Raw genomic sequence first — 24,154 nt, 5'->3', positions numbered from 1 at the left:
AAAGGAGCAAAAACCCTTTTAAGCTAAAATCTGTGTGAGGTTTTTCTGCTAAACTGGTGATTGAAAATATAAAAGCCAATAATGTAATAAATTCCAAAGAAAAACATTCACATCATGCGTTGGAATGGAGTCTAATTGGATTCTTGCAAGTTTGGCGATTGTGGCTTGTCCCATCACAACGACTGCACTTTTTCACTATCCTTTCCTCCCCTTGAGATGGGATTTTGTTTGTCTTGCGTCTTCCAGATACAACTTGTCTAATTAAAGGCAACACAACTTTTCTGCACCTCTTCTGGCACACTTCATTCACTCTTCTTTCCAACCATCCAAATGGGCTTCGCATATGCTAGCACAACTGCATTGGCTGTGTAGAATTTGGAGCACATATTGTACACTGATGTGTTGCGAATTCGACATGCAGCAGTTGCATGGACACATGGAAGTTGGTTGAGATCAAACCGTCTACATGTGCATGTCTTGGCATTTAGGTCAACTATATGATATAAGTATGTCTCATGTACTTGCAACGCATAGTGATTAATGGAAGATACCTTCATAGTTGTCAACCATGTGAAAAAAAAAATTAAAAAATGCACATACAATACCTTGAAGAAACACCAAAACCAAGAATATGTCTAACCCAAAACTCATATCTATTGAACTTTCACTAATTTGGGCATTGTCTTGAAGAACTTGACTTGGTTGTTCATCACCCAAAATGTCATCATTCTCTTGAATTGCCATTGTTGGTGATGGGGAACTGCATGCAATTGGGTGTTCATCTTCAGGTTCATGTAGAGATATGTTGTGACGTATAACGAAATCTTGTTGGTTTTGCAGAAAGACTTTCACATACCCAACTAGTCACATTGTCATTGTCTACATTCTTCATCATATTTTGCATCCCTAAGTTGCTTATGCATTGATAATATACTAAGATTCTAAATTCACTCGGACGAACACGTAGACGTTTATATATACCATGTGTTTGTACCATACTTGACCAATCCTGAAACTACTGAGCACCAGTCAACGTTATACCGTCAAGGACCCAGAAGAGTTTCCCTCCAACCAGGAGGCCAATCACAGCGCGACATGTGTCGACATCAGAAACCAATCATAGAGTGACACGTGTCAACATCAGAAGACAATCACAACACGACACGTGGCAATGCCAGAATGAAACTAGAAACTCTCTTCTATAAATAAAGATCATTCTCTCACAATATTTTCGAATGTCATTTGTACTAAATCATTCACTTGTACTCACTAAAGGAAAGCTTGAACTTATGTACTTGTGTAAACCATTCACAATTAATGAGAACTCATCTACTCCGTGGACGTAGCCAATCTGGGTGAACCACTACATCTTATGTTTGCTTCCCTGTCTTTATCCATTTACATACTTATCCACACTAGTGACCGGAGCAATCTAGCAAAGATCACAAACTAAACATTTTCTGTTGTACCAAAGTCCCCACTGATTTTGTGCATCAACATTTGGCGCCGTCTGTGGGATCAACATTTATTCCCACTCTCTTCAGCTTTGTCAAGGTGGTTTCCACCATTCGTACACTCTTTTTTGACCAGGCATCCCTCTCTAACATGGGGAGCGAAGGAAGCCACATCACGCAGAATGACACCCTTCTTGCACCTGGTGCGAGGCAATGAAAGAAGGAAGGAAAGAGGGTTGCTCTTCAAGCTAAAGTCGATGAGCTAGAAGCTCAGAACAACAAGATAACAATGAAGAATAAGGTCTTCTAGGAGCAATATGAGAAGCTCTTTGAGACGCCCCACCAAACTAGGCATACTCAAACACACGAGCTCGTTACCCCTGTGGACATCAACCATCATCTAGGTGCCCCCCAACACAGAGGATCACCTTTTTCAACATGGGTATCCCTGATGAGGAGCGAGTTAATTATCAAAACATTAATCAACATAAGACTTCTCTTAACCCAGCTGCTTCGACCCGAAGCAGGAGAAGTGGAGGAAGACACCTCCTTACAGAAGGAGTCGAAGGATCGAAAGTCGTCTTTCGCGACTGTTGAGACTTTTTAAAGCAACGTCGAGACAATCTCATCCATGTAAGCTCGAAGATCAATGACCCAGGGGTCTCTAAAAGACTTGGTCCCCTCCCATGTCCCAGGCCGGCTACAAATTTGGGGAAAGGGCAACAAGTCCTAGAGAAACACGAAGGTATAGTGGACTCAGAGATGTTCCAACAGACATACCTTGGGAGTCAGTACGGCGAGTCCAAGGAAAAATCACATGATCTTGATCAAACCTTCATACTTACAAGAGGAGATGGAGACTTACGTAAGAAAGCTCCAGTGGTACACGACTCCACGCATGACCCTCTTATCCTACAACTCCTTAAGGAAGTAAACAAGTTGAAGGCCGAACGACAAGCTGAGATACCTAATTGGAACCAACCTAGGCCTGGCCCTCTTACAATGAGGATCCTCGACACCCCCTCCAAGCAAAGACAAAGAAAAAGGTTGGCTTGTAACTCTATACTGGAAATGAGGACCCGATTGAACACCTTAACCTCTTTGAGTCCACCATGGCATACCAGATGCACACCGACAAAGAGCGATGTCTTCTCTTCCCCTCCACCTTCTCTAGCAGAGCTCTAAACTGGTATTGTCATCTTTCACCTGAGACGGTAGACTCATTTAAGGAATTGAGGAAACTGTTTATTTCTCAACACATTTTCTAGACCGATCGTTTGCACTCTGCGGATGACTTGTACACTATTCGCCAGAAGCCAGACGAGTCATTATGTATGTATGCTGGCCGCTTCAGCTATGAGTATTCCCGTTGTGCCGAGGTAGACGATAAGACTGCCCTCAAAGCCTTCACGGCTGGACTACGTGACTGTTTCTTTAAGTACATGATCAATGCCAACACTTGGAAGACTTACTCTGAGGTGATGGCACAGGCTTACAACTATGCCTCCGGCGAGGCAAGGACATATCAAGGGAAACCCCCCACAGCCACCCCTTATCAGTAAGTAGGGAGTGGAAGCCAGATCTAACCAAATGAGAAGACCTCGACCTTCCAAACGACAGCGGTGCCTTCCCCAGCCTTACTTAATACTTCACCAAGTCAACAGACATATCAACCTCAGGGCAAAAGGAAAGATTTCCATCCTCACCAGTCTCATTTTAGTAAAAGGAGTAAGGGACATTATCGCAATAACCAAGGGTATCTCCACGATAATGCCTGCCCCCAGGCAGTCAACACAGCGGGCCAAGCACATGTCAGGATAAGCCCTACCTTGAGGTATGAGACATACACACCTTTGAACGCCACATGCGTGGCCATTTACCCTAGCATAGCACACCTGATACCGAAGTCAATGTTGAGGCAGTCGGGTTACAAGCCCACGAAGAACACGGGCACATTTTGCTGCTACCACGAGCATAACGGCCATGACGGTGAGAAGTGTATCACCCTTCGTGATCATATTGAAGCTTTGGCACGTGAAGGAAAAATTGATCGATTCCTTCTTCACCTTTCAAGGGATAACCGTAACCAATGCCAAGTGAATGTGATATATTCCATAAGCAACGGCACACCCATATCTGAATCTTCCAATAGGGCCAAGAAAGAGGTATCATCTACCCTCACAATGACCCACTGATCGTGGAGGCTCACATAGCCAACTTTGAAGTACGACGAATCCTGGTAGACACGGGGGCTTCGGTCAATATCATGTTTGCTGAAGCTTTCAAGGCACTTAATATAGCTGAACACTTGCTCAATCGCTCGATTTCTCCTCTGATAAGCTTCTCCGATGATATCGTGCAACCTTTAGGAAGCATACACTTACCTTTCACCATTGGTACAGGCCCTTACACAGCTACCATTACCACTAACTTCCTAGTGGTTGATTGCCTAACGACATACAATGTCATCTTTGGACTCACAGGCATTAATGATCTCAAGGCCATGGTATCCACACATATGTTGTTGATGAAATTTCCAACCCTCTATGGCAATGGTTACATCAGAGGAGATCAACTTAGTGCATGGTCATGTTACAACACTTCGGTCAAGCAATAACACATTTATGTGCCCAAGGAAACCTTTTCTATACATGACCAAGTCATAAAGACTAGCCCGGACAAAGCCAACTTGGATCTTTATAGTGGCAACAGTCAACCCGATGATCCTCGAGATGACTCTTTCACCCAGCAAGCACAACCCGCTGAAGAGCTGGAGAAGGTTTCTATCTCAAAAGATTATCCAGATAGCATGGTGAAGATTGCCACCACCTTGTCACCACCTATTCAGTTGGCATTGATCTATTTTTTACAAGAGAACACTGAGGTCTTCGCCTGGTCATACGAGGACATGTCAGGCATCTCACCCGATATCATCTGTCATCGCTTAAGTATTGACCCCAAGACCAAGCCAATAAGACAGAAGCGAAGATCTTATGACGCTGAACGGTATGAGGCAATGAAGGCAGAAGTTGAAAAACTCAAAGGCATAGGCTTCGTCCGCGAAGTCAATTATCCAACATGGGTAGCAGATGTTGTCCTTGTTAAGAAGAATCTGACCAAGGAAAGTCTCCTGCTCCAAAAGGTCTTGTGGAAAATGTGTGTCGATTACACCGACCTAAACAAAGTATGCCCGAATGATAGCTTTCCTCTTCCTCTCATAGACAGACTTATAGACTCTACGGCAGGGTGTGAACTCCTGAGCTTCATGGATGTTTACTCAGGATACAACCAAATCCTCATGAACCATCCGGACCAAGAACACACACCCTTCACTACTGACAGGGGACTATATTGCTATAAAGTCATGCTCTTCGACCTAAAGAATGCAGGGGCGACTTATCAGAGACTAGTCAATTCGATGTTCGCCGAATAGATTGGGAAGAACATGGAGTTAGTTACAACAGTGAACACTCATAATCAGAGCATAATAAGTCTAGGTGCAGTCCAGTAGGACAAGTACTAGTTACACAGTACCAGGAATGTCCTACTATTATTCAAATAGGTCAGAATTGCCGACGATCCCGAGCCACCTACTGCAACTTACTTATAACCTGGAGGGGCGCAAAACAGAAAACGTGAGTGGGCAAAAAACAAATGTTTTACAAAAACATTTCACTAATCAACATATCTAACCCCTCGTTGTAAAACATGTATACTTTTCCCAGAATTAAGATGTAAGCATATACATATATATTTGAAATCATATCAATTCAGTTCATGCTTTACATAATCATATTCATATGTATATATGCCATGCCAAGATATAATAGAGTAAATAATTCAGGTAAGAATAATTTCATAGAAATGTGATATGTTAGCCGAAACCCAGTGGTAGTCTGTACGGCTGAATTCATAGCTCAAACTCAATCTAGCCAGAGTCACTACTATGACCTATACGACAATATACTGCACATAAGTTGGAACCACTAAAAAGGGTTTGTACGACAAGGTTGGGTGTACTATAGTTATGCTCAATGCTACGCCCTCATGCTAGCTGTGCAATAAGTCGTTAGTCACCTACGAGTCGGAACCACTTATAGTGGTCTGTACGACAAGATTGAGCATCTAAATTGGATCCAATGTGAGCATATGGTGCAGGATGTGACATAATATACAGGCCTGTGCCAACTCTCTCTGGCTAAATCGCAATAACCCGGGGTGCAGGTTTATGAGCTCACCGCTTCTCAATCATATCTCATATAGACAATCAACATGTTCATTTCATTTATTGAATGGCTGCATCTAACCTCTCGTTAGACTGCCTACGTACCCTAAATAGGGATCAAGTCATTCGTAGTTCACCTAAACCAATCATAACTTACCTGCACTTACCTGAGCCTCCACAGCACCACAATTATATATATATGCAACCATGAAATGCATATTCAGAATATAAAGGCATTTGGCATATTATTACAAAGCATACTTTCATTTAAAACACATTTCTGGGAAATAAATCAAGTATATAAATATATACTGAAAACAAAAGCCCACTCACTGATAAGTCGAAGGGTCGTAGCCCCCGAGTCACCCGTGGATACGCTCGTCCTCGGGATAAGTCTCACCTATATGCGAATTAACTATAAAAACGTTATTTTTAAGCACATATACAAAACTAGCTAATAACTTCTCATACATTGCTCAAAATAGGTATATAAATATACCACAGTGATCTACACAACCTCAGGAACATCCCCATATTTTTAGATATAATTTTGGACCTCCCACGCGCCGCCACACGCCGTCCAAACCTGACAAATTCCCTAACCACCGTTAGGGAATATTCCGTTAAACCTAATAGATTCCGTCTAATCTAACTGACATCGTGAGAATATTCCGTCCAAACTGATGGAATATTCCGTCTTCGGCCCCGGCAAGTTGCCGGTCGTCGAAAAACTGGGTAAATTTTCAAACTCACTATTCTCACTCGTTTCTCAACCAATTTTCATGAAATTTGAACCAAATAAAAGCTTAGAGTGAGAAGAATGGCGTTATACCTATTTGAAACTTCAAATCTCACAAAATCACGTCGGGGAAGCTTCGAAATTCCGACCAAAACTACAACTCGACGTTTCTCGTGATCCTGACGTCCAAATTCCTCGAACGAGCTACCCCGAGACTCGTGAGGACCTCATTAAGCTTCTTATAAGCTTAGAATTCCCTAAAATGCAAGGTTTTACGTCCATATGAATAGTGCGTGAAATTGGGTTACGGGTTCTTGAGATTTCGAAGGGATTCGTACCTAAAATGGGTACCAATGAACTCGTAGCACCACGAGGAACACAATGGTGCACCCAAAACCTTCGATCTGTGAAGTTTGGGGTGATGTTGAAGCTTGTCTGTATGAATAGAAGGGAAAGAGAGAGTGAAACCGAGAGAGAAAGTGTACGGGTAGGAAGAAAGAGAATGAGGTTTGTGTGTGTGTGTGTGTGATCCACGTGGGTCACCCATCCAAAACCACAAAATAATCTTGAAGTCTCAATATGTCATACATGCACACGGCAATTTCCCCGTCCAAAGATAAAGCCGTCATTTCACATTATTGAAAAATTAATTATTTGGGACGGGCTATGACAACAAAATATTTAGTAGCGCAAGATTTTTTGAATTTTTACATTTTTTTTAATTTAATTTAATTATATGGCTTTATTTTTTTAATTACTTTAATTTAAATTGACATATTCAAAATAAAATTGCATATGAAAAATAGTGATCAAATTATCCATAATATACATTTTATTAAAATTGTACATATAAATTAACAAATTACAATAATAAAATCCTAATACAAGTCTATTGTGGTGGTGGTGGTGGGGGATATGGTCCAATAGCGTCGTAATCCTCAACTCCTCAACTTTCACCGTCAAAGTCCCAACGATTCCCTAAAAAAAGAAAAAACAAACATGGTCAAATAACCAAAAAAAAAAACAACATAAAATAATACCAAAAAATGGGCATAATCTCCCCTATAATTGGCATACCCCAAACTCCACCCCTCACCCTATACCTGACCCCAAACCCCACCCAAACCCAAAATGAACTCCAAAAACTCATATTAATGAAAAATAATTAAAATTTAGATAGAAAATGCCTTTTGGCAAGATTGAGAGTGAGTGTGAGATAGGGAGAGAGGAGAGAATGTGAGAGAGTGAGAGTGAGAGATACAGAGAGAGAGAGAGATGAGAGATTGAGTGTGAGAGCGGGGGTCGGATTTGGGGAGAGGGAGAAAGAGGACATGTAAGAGAACTAGATAGATACATTGAGAAAATTGTGGAGGAGTTACTTTGGTTTTAAAAATTGTATCACTTTGTGTGACAAAGGATACAGTTTTGCGCAATGAAAGATTGGTCAAGCAAAGTCTTAAAAAAAATTAAATAAATTCTTGTGCCCCATTTTTGGCGCCCTGACACACCTCGACCCGGAATGTCTACCTGGACTTCGAATTGAGCTGTGCTGGCTGACACCAGGAGGGTGACGAAGCCATAAAGTGTAGTGAAGTGGAAATTATGAATAAATTTAAACCTAAAAGTGCCTAAATATAAGAGTACGCTTGTGAGCGGGAATGAACCCATTTCACACGTGATGTCAAAGCATAAGTAAAGTACAGTAAAGTAGGATAAGAATTATACCATCGAAGGTAACCACCTATACCAAGATTTGCCAAGAATCCTCATCGATACGAAAGCTTAGCTACTAAAACCTGGAGGGGTGAAAAAACAAGGGTGAGTGGGCCTAAAAATAAAGTTTTGTAAAAACCTTTTCGAAAACATAGTAACCCCTCGCTGTAAAATAAGTATAGTTTCCAAAATATGTATACTACGTATAGTAAGAAAATACTTACTGTAGCCTGCAATATCTCAAGAATTCAAAACAGTACAATATTTCGTAAATAAGCGCATGACGTCCGTAATCACATAATCTTGCATAAGCAAACATATCATATCGAGTGCTTATCGACACATGCTGACACACGAGTTCATGCAGAGATATTTTGACATGAACAGGACTAGGTGTAACAATGATATACGCTCTAGTACTACAATCACGTGAAGACTGGCGATATGTGTAGCACATATGATTCCTAATTATCTATAGCAATCTAGGACAGGACTGACACCTACAATGGATCCAAAGTGAGTGTAAGGTGCAATGTGTATGTGCGAGTACTAACACCGGTGCAGCAAACAATGAGCAGATAACACAAATATTATCATGCAATGGGAAATTGATAATACGATAATTCAATAACCCTAGTCAATGAAATGCTATTCATGATCGTAATTACTATTAAAGCATCCATACTAATACGCATACCTGTGCATCCTGTAGGACGTAGTATAGTTGCATGAATTCCGTCTATATGGAAATTATATATATATATATATATATATATATATATATATGTTATCCTAATTTATAGTTTGTGAGATTGGTGAAGATTTTGGACACGTTTCTCCACAGAGAAGTGTCATCCGGTTTTCAAATGAAGATGATAACCGTTGACTCTAGGTCATGAATAAGATGGTTCATTTCGAACGATTCCAAACATTGGGGAACAAAAGTGATATCCCGTCGTCCTGCCCCCACACATCTAAAACATCCAGAGGAAACGTTATCTTGGATTTCCGAAATCATCGATGTCATCGAAATGTATGAACAAGGGTACAAAATAGACAACACTTCAGTTGTTACAACTTTAACCATATTCCACATCTCAACTAAACTGATTTTTCCTTGGCCAACATGAAAGGAAAAACGCCACCACTGAAAAGTCACTAACAAACTACTGATAACATCAACAAGGCCAAGGATATTGCATATTTCACAACGATTTATGGAATATGAAATTTTCTACATTTAAAACCTTTTTGGAAATTGACAAGAATGTCATCTGCTGAGATCATGTCTCCTAAGAAAAGTACCAATCTAAACTAAGGTAATATTTGGGGAATTTGGTATAAAGCTGACTGTCGGTGTTTAGAAAATTCGCTCTAGTTGCTATGGAAGGTGAGAAAGTCATCGGTAAGACCACTACAAATTCGACAAGCCACAGAAGAAAACTCGAGTTCCAAAAGTTGGTCGGATTGACCATCAACTTGAAGTAGGGGTTAACGGTTTTAATCGTCACTCGTTCAAGTTGCTAAAGTCTAGGTACAAACCTAAAGTTCGGTATTTTGCCTTCGCGGTTAGGTTTAAGGTTCCTTAAGGCGAAGTGTTGGGTTGGATAATTCCTAATCAATAAGCTTTTTTAACTAAGTTTTCTCAAAGCTATATGAGTCGTTCGATAAGATGCAAGGAGAATAGGTGTTGTATTAGAAAATAGGTCGATAATGTATCTTACTTCACAATTTGGTGATAACTCTAGTAAAATTTTGGAGTATAACGCCTGGAAATATGTCCTCAAAACGTACCATACTACTTCCCAACTCTACGACACGAACTAAAAGGTCTTCACAGTTTTCTCAATACCTAATTCACCCTAACAGTGAGAAATTAAATCGTACTTTGATTCTACTATCTACCTGTGGAAGTGATAAAAAAGATGCCTACTCGAAGAGGTTTTGTTTACCTAGATAGGTGATAAGGTAAAAACAACTATGAGTTTACTGTCCTAACACAAAAATTGCTCCTAAGTTTCCATGATTTAATTTCTTCAACTTAGATAGTCATTGTTAATCAATCTATCATCCGCACTACTAATGAATGCATATATGATAACTTGATATTGTTCATTACCCTGAAATTGTGAACTGGTGTTCTGGCACAAAGGTATCACTCCCAAATACTAGCATGTGTCCGGTATCAAAAATCATACCGCCTGAATACTGGTTGACAATTCTTGGATATCGGACAATATCGTCAATTAGTAGTGCCACAATAGACTGATTACAAATTAAAGCTCGCTCAGGTGGATAGTTTCAGATGACTGGTAAGATACTGGTTCTATGAGGTGGTTCCGTTGGTTGTAGGGAAAACACTTCCTACACAGGGATTTCTACTAACTATAGGTATAATAACTCGTATTCCCACACCTACACTCATTGAAATGACGAGTACAACATCGAAAGGAAATCTGGGAATAGTGTTCATTGGAACGGCCAAAGGTCGGAAAAAGGAATTTGCTAATAACTTACCTTAGAATGGACTTAAATGGAAATTGATCTTCCTCTTGAAGATCCAGAATGATAACTAGTGTGTTTGAGAAGAGTAGTGCTATCGGGTACCAAAAGTGATTTTCCCCAGATGTTCTTCCACTGAGTGTTACCACTATAGCACCACATTGCCACTCAAATTATTTTTTATTTTATTTTATTTTATTTATTTATAATTTTGACAAAAGTAAAACTTCGTAGGAATTCTAGTAGGTGGTATTCTAACGGGTACTACCAAGGAATCAAAACTATTTATGGTTTCCTATCTCAAAAGGGTTGGTAATTATAGTGTGAGAATAATGATGGGATTGAGTGGTAAGTCTTTGGTGATACAAAACTATCGATACATTAGCCCCTACTTCGGGACCTTTAACTCATACCAAATCGGGATTTTCCTTGGCATGCGATTTCTTCATTTAATGTCTAAAGACGTCCGCCAAAATGATGTTCTAGAATGTCGATAAGTTGTCTAAGTCATTCAAAACTTAGAAAAACTTAACACATTTTTCATGCTCGACTAGGTGGCAAGATTCGAAAATTAAGCTCAAGAATCAAGAATGTTTACATCACGCATGTGATGAACATAATACTGCCCAAACTTATGCTCTGATATCAAACTGACACACCCCTACCCAAAATGTCCACCTGGACTTCGAATCGAGCTGTGCTGGCCGACACCAGAAGGGTGACGAAGCCATAAAGTGTAGTGAAATGGAAAATGTGAATAAATTTAAACCTAAAAGTGCCTAAATATAAGAGTGCGTTTGTGAGCGGGAATGAACCCCTTTCACACGTGATGTCAGAGCATAAGTAAAGTACAGTAAAGTAAGATGAGAATTGTACCATCGAAGGTAACCACCTATACCAAGATTTGCCAAGAATCCTCGTCGATACGAAAGCTCAGCTACTAAAACCTGGATAGGTGAAAAACAAGGGTGAGTGGGCCTAAAAATAAAGTTTTGTAAAAACCTTTTCGAAAACATAGTAACCCCTTGCTGTAAAACAAGTATAGTTTCCAAAATATACATACTACGTATAGTAAGAAAATACTTACCGTAGCCTGCAATATCTCAAGAATTCAATAGGACATAATATTTCATAAATAAGAGCATGACGTCCGTAATCACATAATCTCGCATAAGCAAAAATATCATATCGAGTGCTTATCGACACATGCTGACACACGAGTTCATGCAGAGATATTCTGATATGAACAGGACTAGGTGTAACAATGATATACGCTATAGTACTACAATCACGTGAAGACTGGCGCTATGCGCAGCACATAAAAATCCTAATTACCTATAGCAATCTAGGATAGGTTTGGCACCTACAATGGATCCAAAGTGAGTGTACGGTACGATATGCACATAAACTTGAAAGACTGGCCTTGGCCAGGGCGAGTACTAATATCGGTGCAGCAAACGATAAGCAGATAACACAAATATCATCATACAATGGTAAATCGATAATTCAATAACCTTAGTCAATGAAATGCTATTCACGATCGTAATTACTATTAAAGCATCCATACTAATATGCATACATGTGCATCCCGTAGGACGTAGTATTGTTGCATGAATTCCGTCAATTTGGTAATTTTATATATACGTTATCCTAATCTAGGTGTACTATAGAAAACTCTTTAAGAAATGTATAAATGGAAACTAACAATTATATATATATATATATATATGTATATATATATATATATATATATGTATGTATATATATATATGTATGTATATATGTATGTATATATGTATGTATATATGTATGTATATATATACACACACACACACACACTATATAAAAGAAAAGACCCAGTCATTGATACATAGTTGGATCGTAGCCTCCTAGCCTTGCTTGACCTTGTACCTCCCCGGGATAATTCTCTCCTATATGTGAAACAATTATAGTAATTAATTAATTAGGACGTACATGAAAAGGCTAGGAAAATCCTTCATAGTTTACTCAAACGGAGGGTTTAAATATACGAAAACATTCTACGCGATGTCACGGACCCATGCATGTCGACCATGCGTTGGCACAAAGCAGCACGCGCCCTGACACACCTCCAGCTCGCGGCCACATGTGCGACCACGTGCAGGTCATGCGCCTGCAGGTGCTAACAGATCCCAGGGGAATATTCTGTCAGATTTGACAAAATATTTCGTTAAGTCTAATGGTGGTACCTTAACAGAGTCAGTAACGACGTCAGAATATTCCGTCAACTTTAATGAAATATTCTCCATCTACTCAAACTTTCCAGTCACTATCGCATTCGTCTGGTTCGCCGGAATCTGGAAACTTTTGGCCGAATTTTCGTAAAAACTTTAAAACTTCATATCTTTCTCATTTCTCAACCATTTTCGATGTACTTTATATGGTAATGCAACTTAGGAAGAGAAAAACAAGATTGTACCTTTTACAAGTCAAAAAGTGGACGAAAATGGACTGAAAATGCCTTAAAGATCTTGGCCCTATTTCAAATGTCCCAAGGTCGTGCGTTTACACGTTGGCTTGACTTCAAACTTAGGCGAGGGACCTCAAGGAGCTGTGTAGTTGCTTCTAGACCTTCCAAAACCTTGCAACTCGAACGGAAGGTCGTCGGAGAACCTACACCTGAGTCGGAGCTATGAGTTGGAAGCTCAAAACTCGGTCATTTTTTAATCGACTCGTACGGATGGACTCGTGGGGATGAGAGGAGTACGATGGTGGTGACTCGAGGTTCGATCCATGAGGTTTGATAAGTGTTCTTAGTTGTTCCAGAGGGAACAGAGAGACTCGGCGTGAGGGAGAGAAGAAGAGGAGAAAGAGTTTTTTTTTTTAAAAAATTAATAAACTAGTGAAGGGGAATGTCCAAATTTTTGGAAAGGGACCAGGGGCCAAAGTAGGAGTGGTGTGTGGGCCCCACGTGGCTCACAAAACAAGACACAAAATATCTATCCAATTGAAATTACCAAATCACCCTTTACATTCGTAAGTCCATAAAATCTCTATCGTAGCTCCGAATTCGATTCCGCTTGCGCCTACGCATTCGTATCGTCGAATACTTTGAGAATAAGGTAAAAGGATAGCTTGTACACGTCACGAAAAGATGGTCAATGGAAGTCAAAATCCTTGCCTCTAGGGGCATTTTTGTTAATTCACTCTTTTAAAATTAATAAAATCATAAAATTAGGGACGGGTTGTCACACACCCACCCAAATTCTTAGGGTTTTGCCTGACGAAACATTTGTTCATCGCCAAAACTTTGCGCGAAGAAATATTGATCGTACAAAACTTTGTGTGAAGAAAGATTGGTCCCACAACGCTTTTAAAAAATTTAAAAATTAAATTTCTTGTGTCCCATTTTCGGCACTCGCCCAAATTTAACTATTTTGCGTGATGAAATATTGGTTCAGCACACAAAATTTATAAAAATAAATTTTATTAGACAATTTAAAATAAAAAAGTAAATAAACCAACGAAATATTAGTATTCATCGCACAAAGTTAAAAAAAAATAATAAAGAAAATAATTTTATTTTACAATTTAAAACATAAATCAAATAAAATAAATAGGGTTTAGACGACGAAATGTTGATTCGTCACGCAAAGAAAATAATAAAAATAAAGAAAATAATTTAGGTTAACAATATAAAATATAAAATATAAAATTAAATAAAAATTAAATAAATAGAATTTAGGTGATGAAATATTAGTATACGTCGCGTAAAGTTTTTAAAAAATAATAAAAACTATGAAAATAATTTTTTTCACAATTTAAAATATAAAATTAAACAGAAAAGAAAATAAATTGGATTTAGGTGACGAAATATTTGGATTTCGTCATGCAAAGTTTAAAAAAAATATTTTTTATTTTTTTTATTTTTTTAAACATGTTGTGCGACGAAATTTAGACTTCGTCGCGCAAGAGATTTTTTTTTACTAGTGCGCCTTTATACTTCTGCACCCCAACCACCACATCCCACTATTGACCGCACCACCACCCCCACCATTACAACCATCACAACCCTCGCCACCTCATTGCCATCGGCCTCACTACTATGTTCATTTTTGTCATTATATACAATTATATCTTTTTTTGTATTAAAATTTATCAAATACTTTTTGTAACGACCCATCCCCAAAAATTACAGTCTTTATAATTTTTAAATGTGAATTTACGGAAATGCCTTCGAGGCAAATACGTTGACTTTTGTTGACCGTCTTGTCATATCACGTAAAATCTGTTATCTTGGCATATTCAGGTAATACTTATCGATATGAGCGCGTGAGCACAAACGGAACGTGATTTGGAGCTATAACAAATAAGTTATGGGTGAGGAAAAATAGAGACAAAATAGTCATTTGAATATTTTCTGGAATGCTCCAGATTTTTGGAGCAAAATCTGGAAAGCCATGTGTGTGGCACAGATTAAAGGGAAGAAAAGATGGGCGGTGGAGATGAAATATAAAGGAGAGAAAAGAGGGGCGAGATGCCCAATCAGAAAGAATAGAATGAAGAAAGTGACCAATGGGGGAGAGAAGAAAGAAGGAGAAATGAGAGAGTGGAGGAGCATCGGATCACCCTTGACTCTGTTCCTCCTTGCCGACCCGACCCAGTTTTCTTGTCTTCTCTGATGGTTTTTTGTTGGTTTTTCCAGCAAATCACGCCATCTAACCACTTAGAACCAACTCCACGACCTTCCTCCTTCATGTTTCACCCCAAAATCGAGGGAAATGGGCCCTATTTCATGGAGTTCGAAGCCGTTGGCTCCGACGACAATCCCATGAGTTCCTAGGCGGCGATCCACCATTTTTTATTGCAATCCCATTAATCCTCACCATCAAACAACTTCCCTTGAGCTTAGAAACAATTCCCAATCATTGGTTGGAGTGTCGGAGTTGATTTGAGGACGAATCAAGAAACACCCAAATTCTAGGGTCCCGACGAGTTCATGGTGATTTGAGGCTTTTCCTGGCCAAATTGGACTTGGTCACAGGTATAAAACTTGCTCTGCTCTCTGAGATCTTCATTTCTGTGAAGTTTGAGAATTTTTAGAAATAGTTAATTTTTTTGATGAGTCAAGGCGGCTGACCGCCGTGTACGGTGGCACGTGGCGGTGGTGCGTGGGCCGAGGCATTCCCTGACCTTCCTAGGTTCAATTTGATTCTCCAATTCCGTACGTGAAGTTCGATTGACGAATTTCCATCGTTTAAACCTAGTTCCATTAAGGTCTGCCACTTGATTATTATAGTATTCAACGATCCGACTATTGGATTGTCACCAAACTTTGATACATTATAATACATAATATTTGAGGATGTTAGGAACTTACGGATTGGGAATCTGAGGTATAGATCTTTCCGAATTGGATTTGTAAGTTCATAAAATAAAACATTAACTGCCACTTGCACTTGCAATTGACGGAGATCCAACCGTTGGATCGTAATGAAACTTTAGTGTGAAGTTTTAGAAGCATAATGTGGATCTTTAGAAGTTACAGATCAGAAATCTATGATGCGGATCTTCCGGATCGAGTTATGTAGGGATTGTGGACCCTACCGTCGATCTTTGACCTACGACTGACTTTTGGTCAATGGGTCTCAAATCATTTTAGAAAGTCCTTGGGGATGTGTTTTATGGAAGTAACATGTTCTATTGATAAGAATTTTGAGACGTGACTGAATATTTGTTCTAGGCGACGATCGTTTGTGATGCCTCGATATTCGTGCTACGGAGTTGTAGCGCGAACCTCAGGTGAGTGGGCATTTGTTTTCTATATATAAGCTTTACGATTTCCAGAAAACATTTTTAAATGAATTTATGCCTTGTATGCCATGTCTATACCGCTTATTACTATATTGTTGCATTTGTATGAATTGTGAATTATACTATTTGATGATGCGGAGGCTCAGGTAAGTTTCAGGTGAGTTAGCATGTGATTGGTCTTGTTGCATTGCATATTGCTATATATTTATGTATTTAGAGCTTATTATGCTGCAACCCGGTGTTAGTGCTCATCCGAGGCCAGGGCACAACTTTCACATGATTGTTCACCTCCCGCACAACACGCTTACCTTAGATCCAAGTTTTGGTGCTAGCCTATCGTATATACCACAATAGGTGGTTCCGACTCGTAGGTGACCCGCGATTTATCGCTCAACTTTCAGGTGATCATAGCACTTGAGCGTACTTATTTACACCCAGCCTTTCGTACAGGTCACATTAGGTGACTCCGACTGGCATACTATTTTATATTGGTTTCGCACCTGGCTTACATTTATTATTGCTGAGATATTATGACATGGCATACTTCAGTTTTTGTTGCTCTTGTGCATTGGTTTTCATACCTACATAGTAGTATTTTCTGGAAACTATACAGGTTTTATGGCAAAGGGATATAACGTTTTCAAAAGGTTTTTATTAAAACTTTATTTTTAGGCCCACTCACCCTTGTTTTTCCCCCTTCCAGGTTCTAGTAGCAGAGTTTTCATACCAACGAGGATTATTGGCAAATCTTGGGGTAGACGATTACCCTCGATGGTATAATTCTCACCCTATTTTACTGTACTGTACTTATGCTCTATCATCATTTGTGAAATGGGTTCATACCCGCTCGCTGTGCACTCTTGTACTTAGGCACTTTTAGGTTTAAATTTATTCACATCATCCACATCAATACACTTTATGGCTTTGTCACCTTCCAGGTGTCGGCCAACACAGCTCGATTCGGAGTCCTAGTGGACATCCCGGATCGGGATGTGTCACTTTTACATTAATTTTCATACTCACAACACTTTAAAAATACAATTTATTAAATGCTCAACCGCTTTATTTTTATAGCTAATTATTCTTAAAGCACATAAAAACAGTTTTTTTAAAATGTACATCAATCTCATACTCAATTTGATATCGTATTTGAGTTTTCTGCATGACAACATTTTGGTCAACAGGTCATCTCTAGTTCATCACTTGTGGCACATTGACTAATAAAATAATGAGCACGTAAGCAATTACGTGCATTAGAGGGTGAGCAATTACGTGCAACAACACTTTAAAAAATACAATTTATTAAATGCTCAACCGCTTTATTTTTATAACTAATTATTCTTAAAGCACATAAAAACAGTTTTTTTTTTTTTTTAAATCTACATCAATCTCAAACTCAATTTGATATCATATTTGAGTTTTGTGCATGACAACATTTTTGTCAACAGGTCATCTCTAGTTCATCACTTGTGGCACATTGACTAATAAAATAATCAGCACGTAAGCAATTACGTGCATTAGAGGGTGAGCAATTACGTGCAACCGTGCAAGTACAGGAAAACCGTATGACAAACCGGCGTTATGTAGTTAGGCCCCATTTGTTGCAAGGTATTAAGTGGGAGTGCTTTAAGTGGGATTAATTTAAAAAAAAAAAAAAAGGTTTAAAGACTTAATTTTTACTGGAATACAAATTTAGAGACTAAGTCAACAGTGTACTCAGTTTATATGAAAAAGTAATGATATTGTCTAATATATGTTTATCCCATATACAATGATAATTCTTATTTATATTAGAGAGTGTCAGCTAATAATGTGTTAATGTTGTATGTTTGGACCCAACATGTTATTTTGGGCCGAGCTCAGAAATATCCTCGGCCCAAAAGTGTTTGTTTAGAATCTTGTCATGGGTTGGCTTTATCAAGGTTGGCTAAATCTTGTTATGAGGAGGTTTGTTTGTTTTGGATAAAGGTGAAGTAGTTGAGACCTGATATGATAAGGTGAATTTGGCTCGTTTAAAAGGTGGGTTCAAAGTCCCAGTTGAATTAGGATTGGCTGAGTCCTAGTTAGATTAGGTTGAGGAATCCTAATCTAAGAGTGGTTTTAGCTCGGCTATGAGAAATTGCTATAAATAGGAGAGGGGGTGAATCATTCTGACTCTCTTCAATTCAACACATAAACTGCCCTGCACAAACTCTCGCACTACGCGAAACCTTTCAACAACTTTGAGATTTTTATTTTCCTTTTTTGCCAACACATCTTCAGTTTGGATAAACAGCACTGTGAAGGCAACCGATGAACCTCTTCAATTTGGATAAACAACATTGTCGCCGTAGAACCATTTGACCTCGAAGCACCTTCAGTTTGGATAAACAGCACTGCTCCGAGATCGACTGGTTACCTATCCAAGTCTCAGTCAAGAAGGATTTTCGAGTCCTTATTGGCAGAGGTCATCTCATCAGCCTTCTTGACAAAGTAAGGTGTTACCAGGTTACTACATTCAGCACCTTGAGAGCCAAATTTGATATTGAACTTCGGAGAACTAGCAGCCTTGTCTTTAGGCTCTAGAACCCGAAGGCCGAGACGTGTTCCTTTCTCTGCCGCAATGGTGAGATTCAGAAGTTAACAGCGCGCCCAATGCAACATCAACTTATTTTACTCACTGGCCAAGCTCGGCCGTCGAGTTGGCACGCCTTGCACACAACCGAAGGACGTAGTTAGCTTTTTAATTACTCGGCCTGCGCGCCACGTGAGCTTGATAGTTTTTAGGGTCAACAATTTGTAAATTAAATTATTGTTGAAATTATACACTTCAAACTCATTATGCTTTATCTTGATATGATGTGGTGAATATATTATATATATGAGATAAAAGGAAAAAAAAAATACATTAGTAGAAAATCCTATTTTTAGTTCTTCATTCCTCAAGTATATAGTGCAACTTTCATCACCACATACGTATGAAGGTGCTTTTCATATAGTGCAACTTTCATCCCCACATACGTATGAAGGTGCTTTTAGTAAAATTAAGGAAAGCTGTTGCTCTAGTAGAACGTCCTCTACTGCTATATATAAGGTTTGGTCGATCTCTAAGGGCAGGCAGACCACGTAAAAAGATATTGCTTAGAGAGAGAGAGAGAGAGAGAGAGAGAGAGAGAGAGCAATGGCAGAAGTGAGTAACAAGCAGGTGATACTGAGGGATTATGTAGTCAAGGCCTTTCCCAAAGAGTCAGACTTGTGTGTGATCAACACCGCTACTATCAAGTTGAAGCTTCCTGCAGAGACTGATCAGCCAGCTGATGCGGTTACATCCTCAAAGGTACAACTAGTCCTACTTAAGAACCTCTACTTGTCTTGCGATCCCTACCAACGACTCCTTATGGAAAGCGTCCAAGAGCTCAGCGTCCCATCAATGTCCTCCTATACGCCTGGCTCTGTAAGCAAACCCATCGATCATATATATGTGTGTGTGTGTACAGTTTAGGCAGGTGAAACACGTGAAACACATTTTAACATAATTTCTTCGTGCAGACGATACACGGATATGGAGTGGCTAAAGTTTTGGACTCTAGGAATCCAGATTTAAAGGCAGGAGACTTAGTTTGGGGGACGACCAATTGGGAAGAGTACAGTCTAATCACTACACCCCAAGTCCTCTTCAAAATCCACCACACCGATATACCCCTATCCTATTATACTGGAATTTTAGGTAATAATTTAAGTCCACGCCCAGTATATATACCTTTCTTTGTATACATAATATAGTATAGTAGAGTATACGTACCTATTGCATACTATTGGTCGAATACACCCCTATTATCTGATACGGACTGTAACTTCTCTACTATTGAATCGAGAAATTTTCATTGCAATTTGCAGGTATGCCTGGTATGACCGCTTATGTTGGTTTCTACGAAATATGTTCTCCTAAGAAAGGAGAATACGTCTTCATTTCAGCAGCAGCTGGTGCTGTTGGTCAGCTTGTTGGACAATTTGCAAAATTGATGGGTTGTTATGTTGTTGGAAGTGCTGGTAGTAACGAAAAGGTACTAAAACCAATCCGTTTCATAACCATTTCATTTGGGTCTTCATTGTAGAACACGGTTTTTTAGATTAGGATTTCATTCACATGAAAATTAAGTATATTCGGCTTCTGGGCTGATCTTGTTATAGGTCGATCTTTTGAAGAATAAGTTTGGATTTGACGAGGCTTTTAACTACAAAGAAGAAAATGACTTGAATGTGGCTTTGAAAAGGTAATGTACATTTCGTTGCGTTTCCTACATAATATACCATCCCTCATTTTTGTATTTCAGTAAAACCTTATTCTTTTTCAATCTTTCAATTTTTAGAAACATTGAATCTGATATATTTATATTTATGACTAAGTTTTGTATCATATATTTTAACTTTTAACTTGTACCCATTTTTTAAGGAATTTGTTATTGCCACTTCAAAAATCTCATTTTTTACTCCAAACTTTTTATAATTAGAAAGAAAACTACACTTGTGAGAAGTATAGAATGAGATTTTTGTAGTGCTAATAACAATTTCCTTTTTTTAATTGGCAACTTTTTTTGTAATATGAAAAAAATTTATTTTTATTTTTAATTTGTACTCAGTATTTTTAATCTTTTATTTGTACTCATAATTGCTTTATAATGTACCCATTTTCTTTAGATCTACTCCAACTCTTGAAGTAAAACTCAAATTTTAGGTTCTAAAATTACCCCAACTTGCTCCAACCCTTGGGGCAAATATTAATTAAAACTCAAAACTCATTTATGGACCAAATTTAGCCCAGGATTTCCCCTGGGTTAGTGGGGCTGGCCCACCATATATGTATATTTTTTTCTAGTTTTATATTTATAAATTCATTGAATCCAATGGCTAAGATCTAATTTGATGAAATCCAATGGTAAAAAAAAATATCTAACGGTCCAAATTTAAATTCAAAGGCTAAAGTAATTAAAAAAAATCTTTTATGTGTTTCATATTCTTTTATAGTGTTTCACGAGTTTCATGGTGTCGGTTAGTGATTTTTCAATATTTGTCGGAATCTAAATATTTTTAGGTTAACATGTTCAGAAAATTAAATTAGGATAGTCTACATAATTTTTTTCTTTTAGAAAAGTTACTTCAAGAAAAAAAAAAGTCTAAATTCATTCTTTAATAATCTGAGGCTAAAATTTTAACCCAGAAGAGTTGGAGCAAAAAAGTTGTTTCTGGATTAAAACCTAAATTTTAGGTTTTAACCCAAGTGTTGGAGATGGTCTAAATGTAAAATCTATTCACTTTTTTATTTATAATGTACCCATACTTAAAAATAAAATGTACTCTTTTTTAGTTTAAACCTACCAATATTTAAAAATAAAAATAAAACATTTTATTTTAAAAAACACAAAATCTGATTAGATTTCACACAATTCAAATTTGAGGAAAAAAAAATTATAAATCCCGATTTGGTATTAATCTTTGAATGATTTTAGGAAGGGTTTAATAATTTTTGTTATTTTTTTTATTACTCTCCCTTCAAACTTAGTATAGTAGATTAGTATAGAATATCGCATGTAATAAAAAAAACACATATGCTAAATATATATTTGTGATTACGATTGAAGATATTTCCCGGAAGGCATTGATATATACTTTGAAAATGTTGGGGGTAAAACGCTGGATGCTGTGCTCCTTAACATGAGACTCCATGGGCGCATTTCTGGTTGTGGAATGATTTCACAGTACAATCTTGACAAGCCTGAAGGGGTAACTAATTTGATGCAGCTCATATACAAGCGCATTCGTTTCCATGGATTTTCAGTTCCTGATCACTATCACCTCTATCCTAAATTCCTTGATTTTATGTTGCCTCACATTAGACAAGGGAAGATTGTTTATGTGGAAGACATAGTTGAAGGCCTTGAGAATGGTCCAGCAGCGCTTGTTGGACTTTTTAAGGGTCGTAACTTTGGAAGACAAGTAGTTGTAGTCTCTCATGACTGATGTATTCGGTCAATAATTGATTTAGTCTACTTATGTTGCCATTTCAGCCATTATTATTCTACCTTGTAATTCAGAATAAACGTCACACGTGTTGGAGGACAAAATTTTACATCATATATATAACATAATAATGTACAGTTTGTACGTGGAAAAATCATTACTAATTGTTGGATTATGATTATAAAAGACATACGCAGGTGCGCGGTAGAGGCGTTTGATTATTTTTTTTTTCTTCCTTCGTAACTTCTTTCTCTTGACAAATTTGTAGAGAATCATACTTGGAATAGAGAAAATATTTTCTCTCACTAGAAAAAAACAGCTTGCGCGACAACGAACAATATTTCGTCACACAAGACGTACTTGCGCGACGGAAAAAATGTTTCGTCGAGCAAAATTAACAAGATAAGAAAAAGAAAAAAAATTGTGCGACGAAAATGTTCGTCGCGCAACAATACTTCGTGCGACAAATATTTGTTGTCGTCGCGTAAAATCAACAAGAACACTCGAGGTAATTTTTTTGGCGTGAAAAACTTACCCGACGAAAAGGGGACATTGGAACGACCAAGGGTTCGTCGCGCAAGTTCCTATGAGTTTTCAATCAAACCATTCACTGTAGGTGAATCAGAGGAATCAATACCGCATTTAATACAGATGTTTACGCGACAAAGCCTTCATTAGGCAAAGGCCCTAACCTTCCTATAAATATGCGCTTTTGCTGTCCTTATTCTTCACTATTCTATTCTCCTTATTCTTCAAGAATAGATGGAGGATAAAAATTATAAGGATCAGAGCGTGCTCGCCGCCAACCTAAATAATTTGAGGCAACATTTTGAGTTCGTGCATGCAAGCCATGGGGAATAATTGTCCCACTGCTGAGTGTCGTTCTTTGATGTGAAAATTACTTGACACACTCAAATTAAAACCCTATTAAACATGTAATTGTAGTATTAAGCAAGTAGGGATCGTTCTAAACCAGGGATTAACTAGGGCTACTAATCAACACAAATATGACTCAACAACACAAAACTAGACTTAGAAACACAAAACTAAACACTTAAGACTTAAAACTGACTCAAACTACTCAAAACAACACAAATAAGTGAAATTGACTCAAAACTGACTCTAGGGAGTTAATTGGATGAATTTAAGACTACTAAGACTCAAAACACTAAATTGGATATATTTCAACACTTTTCTAACTAATCTAACACACTTAATTAAAGGGGGATTGATTTGGACGAAATTAATTAAATTGAACATATTGCAAAACTAAATCAAACTAGGTACGAAATCAGGTGAATTGGATGGTGAAATAGGCTAGCTAGAGGGTCATTCTCCACACATGAACATATGTAACATAATTCAATTTCCAGTATTGTTTCTTTAAACCATGAATGACAATGCCCCAGATTAATCGTGAATGCACTAATTAACTCCCAGATTTCCCTAAATTCATTGAATTGAATGGACAACGCATCGCAACGAAATTATTCTTCTCAAGTTCCCTATATGAACAACATGATAGAGATACATTCAAAGATCATTAAGTTTCATGGAAATCATAAGCATTGACAAGGCTATCATAACTATGAACTGCATGATACTCCAGCCAAGAATCTACTTAACACGATTGTGACTAGCAATCTCAACTACTTTTAATTATAAGTTCCTAACTATTAGGTGAAAGTCCCTTATAATTTAGCATCAAGTTTATGCATGCAAACTAAGTAT

At 38.1% G+C, this 24,154-nt stretch overlaps 1 protein-coding gene across 1 annotated transcript; it reads left to right on the top strand.

Moving 5' to 3' along the window:
- Window positions 1-19,513: 19,513 nt before the first annotated feature.
- LOC126591496 (2-alkenal reductase (NADP(+)-dependent)-like) lies at window positions 19,514-22,580 on the top strand. The gene is made up of 5 exons (XM_050257193.1): window positions 19,514-19,859; window positions 19,955-20,132; window positions 20,303-20,469; window positions 20,597-20,679; window positions 22,045-22,580. Exons 1-5 carry the CDS (start codon window positions 19,587-19,589, stop codon window positions 22,421-22,423), a joined length of 1,080 nt encoding a protein of 359 aa, XP_050113150.1. The 5' UTR covers window positions 19,514-19,586; the 3' UTR covers window positions 22,424-22,580.
- The last annotated feature ends 1,574 nt before the right edge of the window (window positions 22,581-24,154 follow it).

This window comes from Malus sylvestris, chromosome 11, assembly GCF_916048215.2.
Source record: "Malus sylvestris chromosome 11, drMalSylv7.2, whole genome shotgun sequence".
NCBI lineage: Eukaryota > Viridiplantae > Streptophyta > Magnoliopsida > Rosales > Rosaceae > Malus > Malus sylvestris.
The sequence above is the reverse complement of the archived record's forward strand: the minus strand, read 5'-3'. Positions and strand labels throughout refer to the sequence as shown.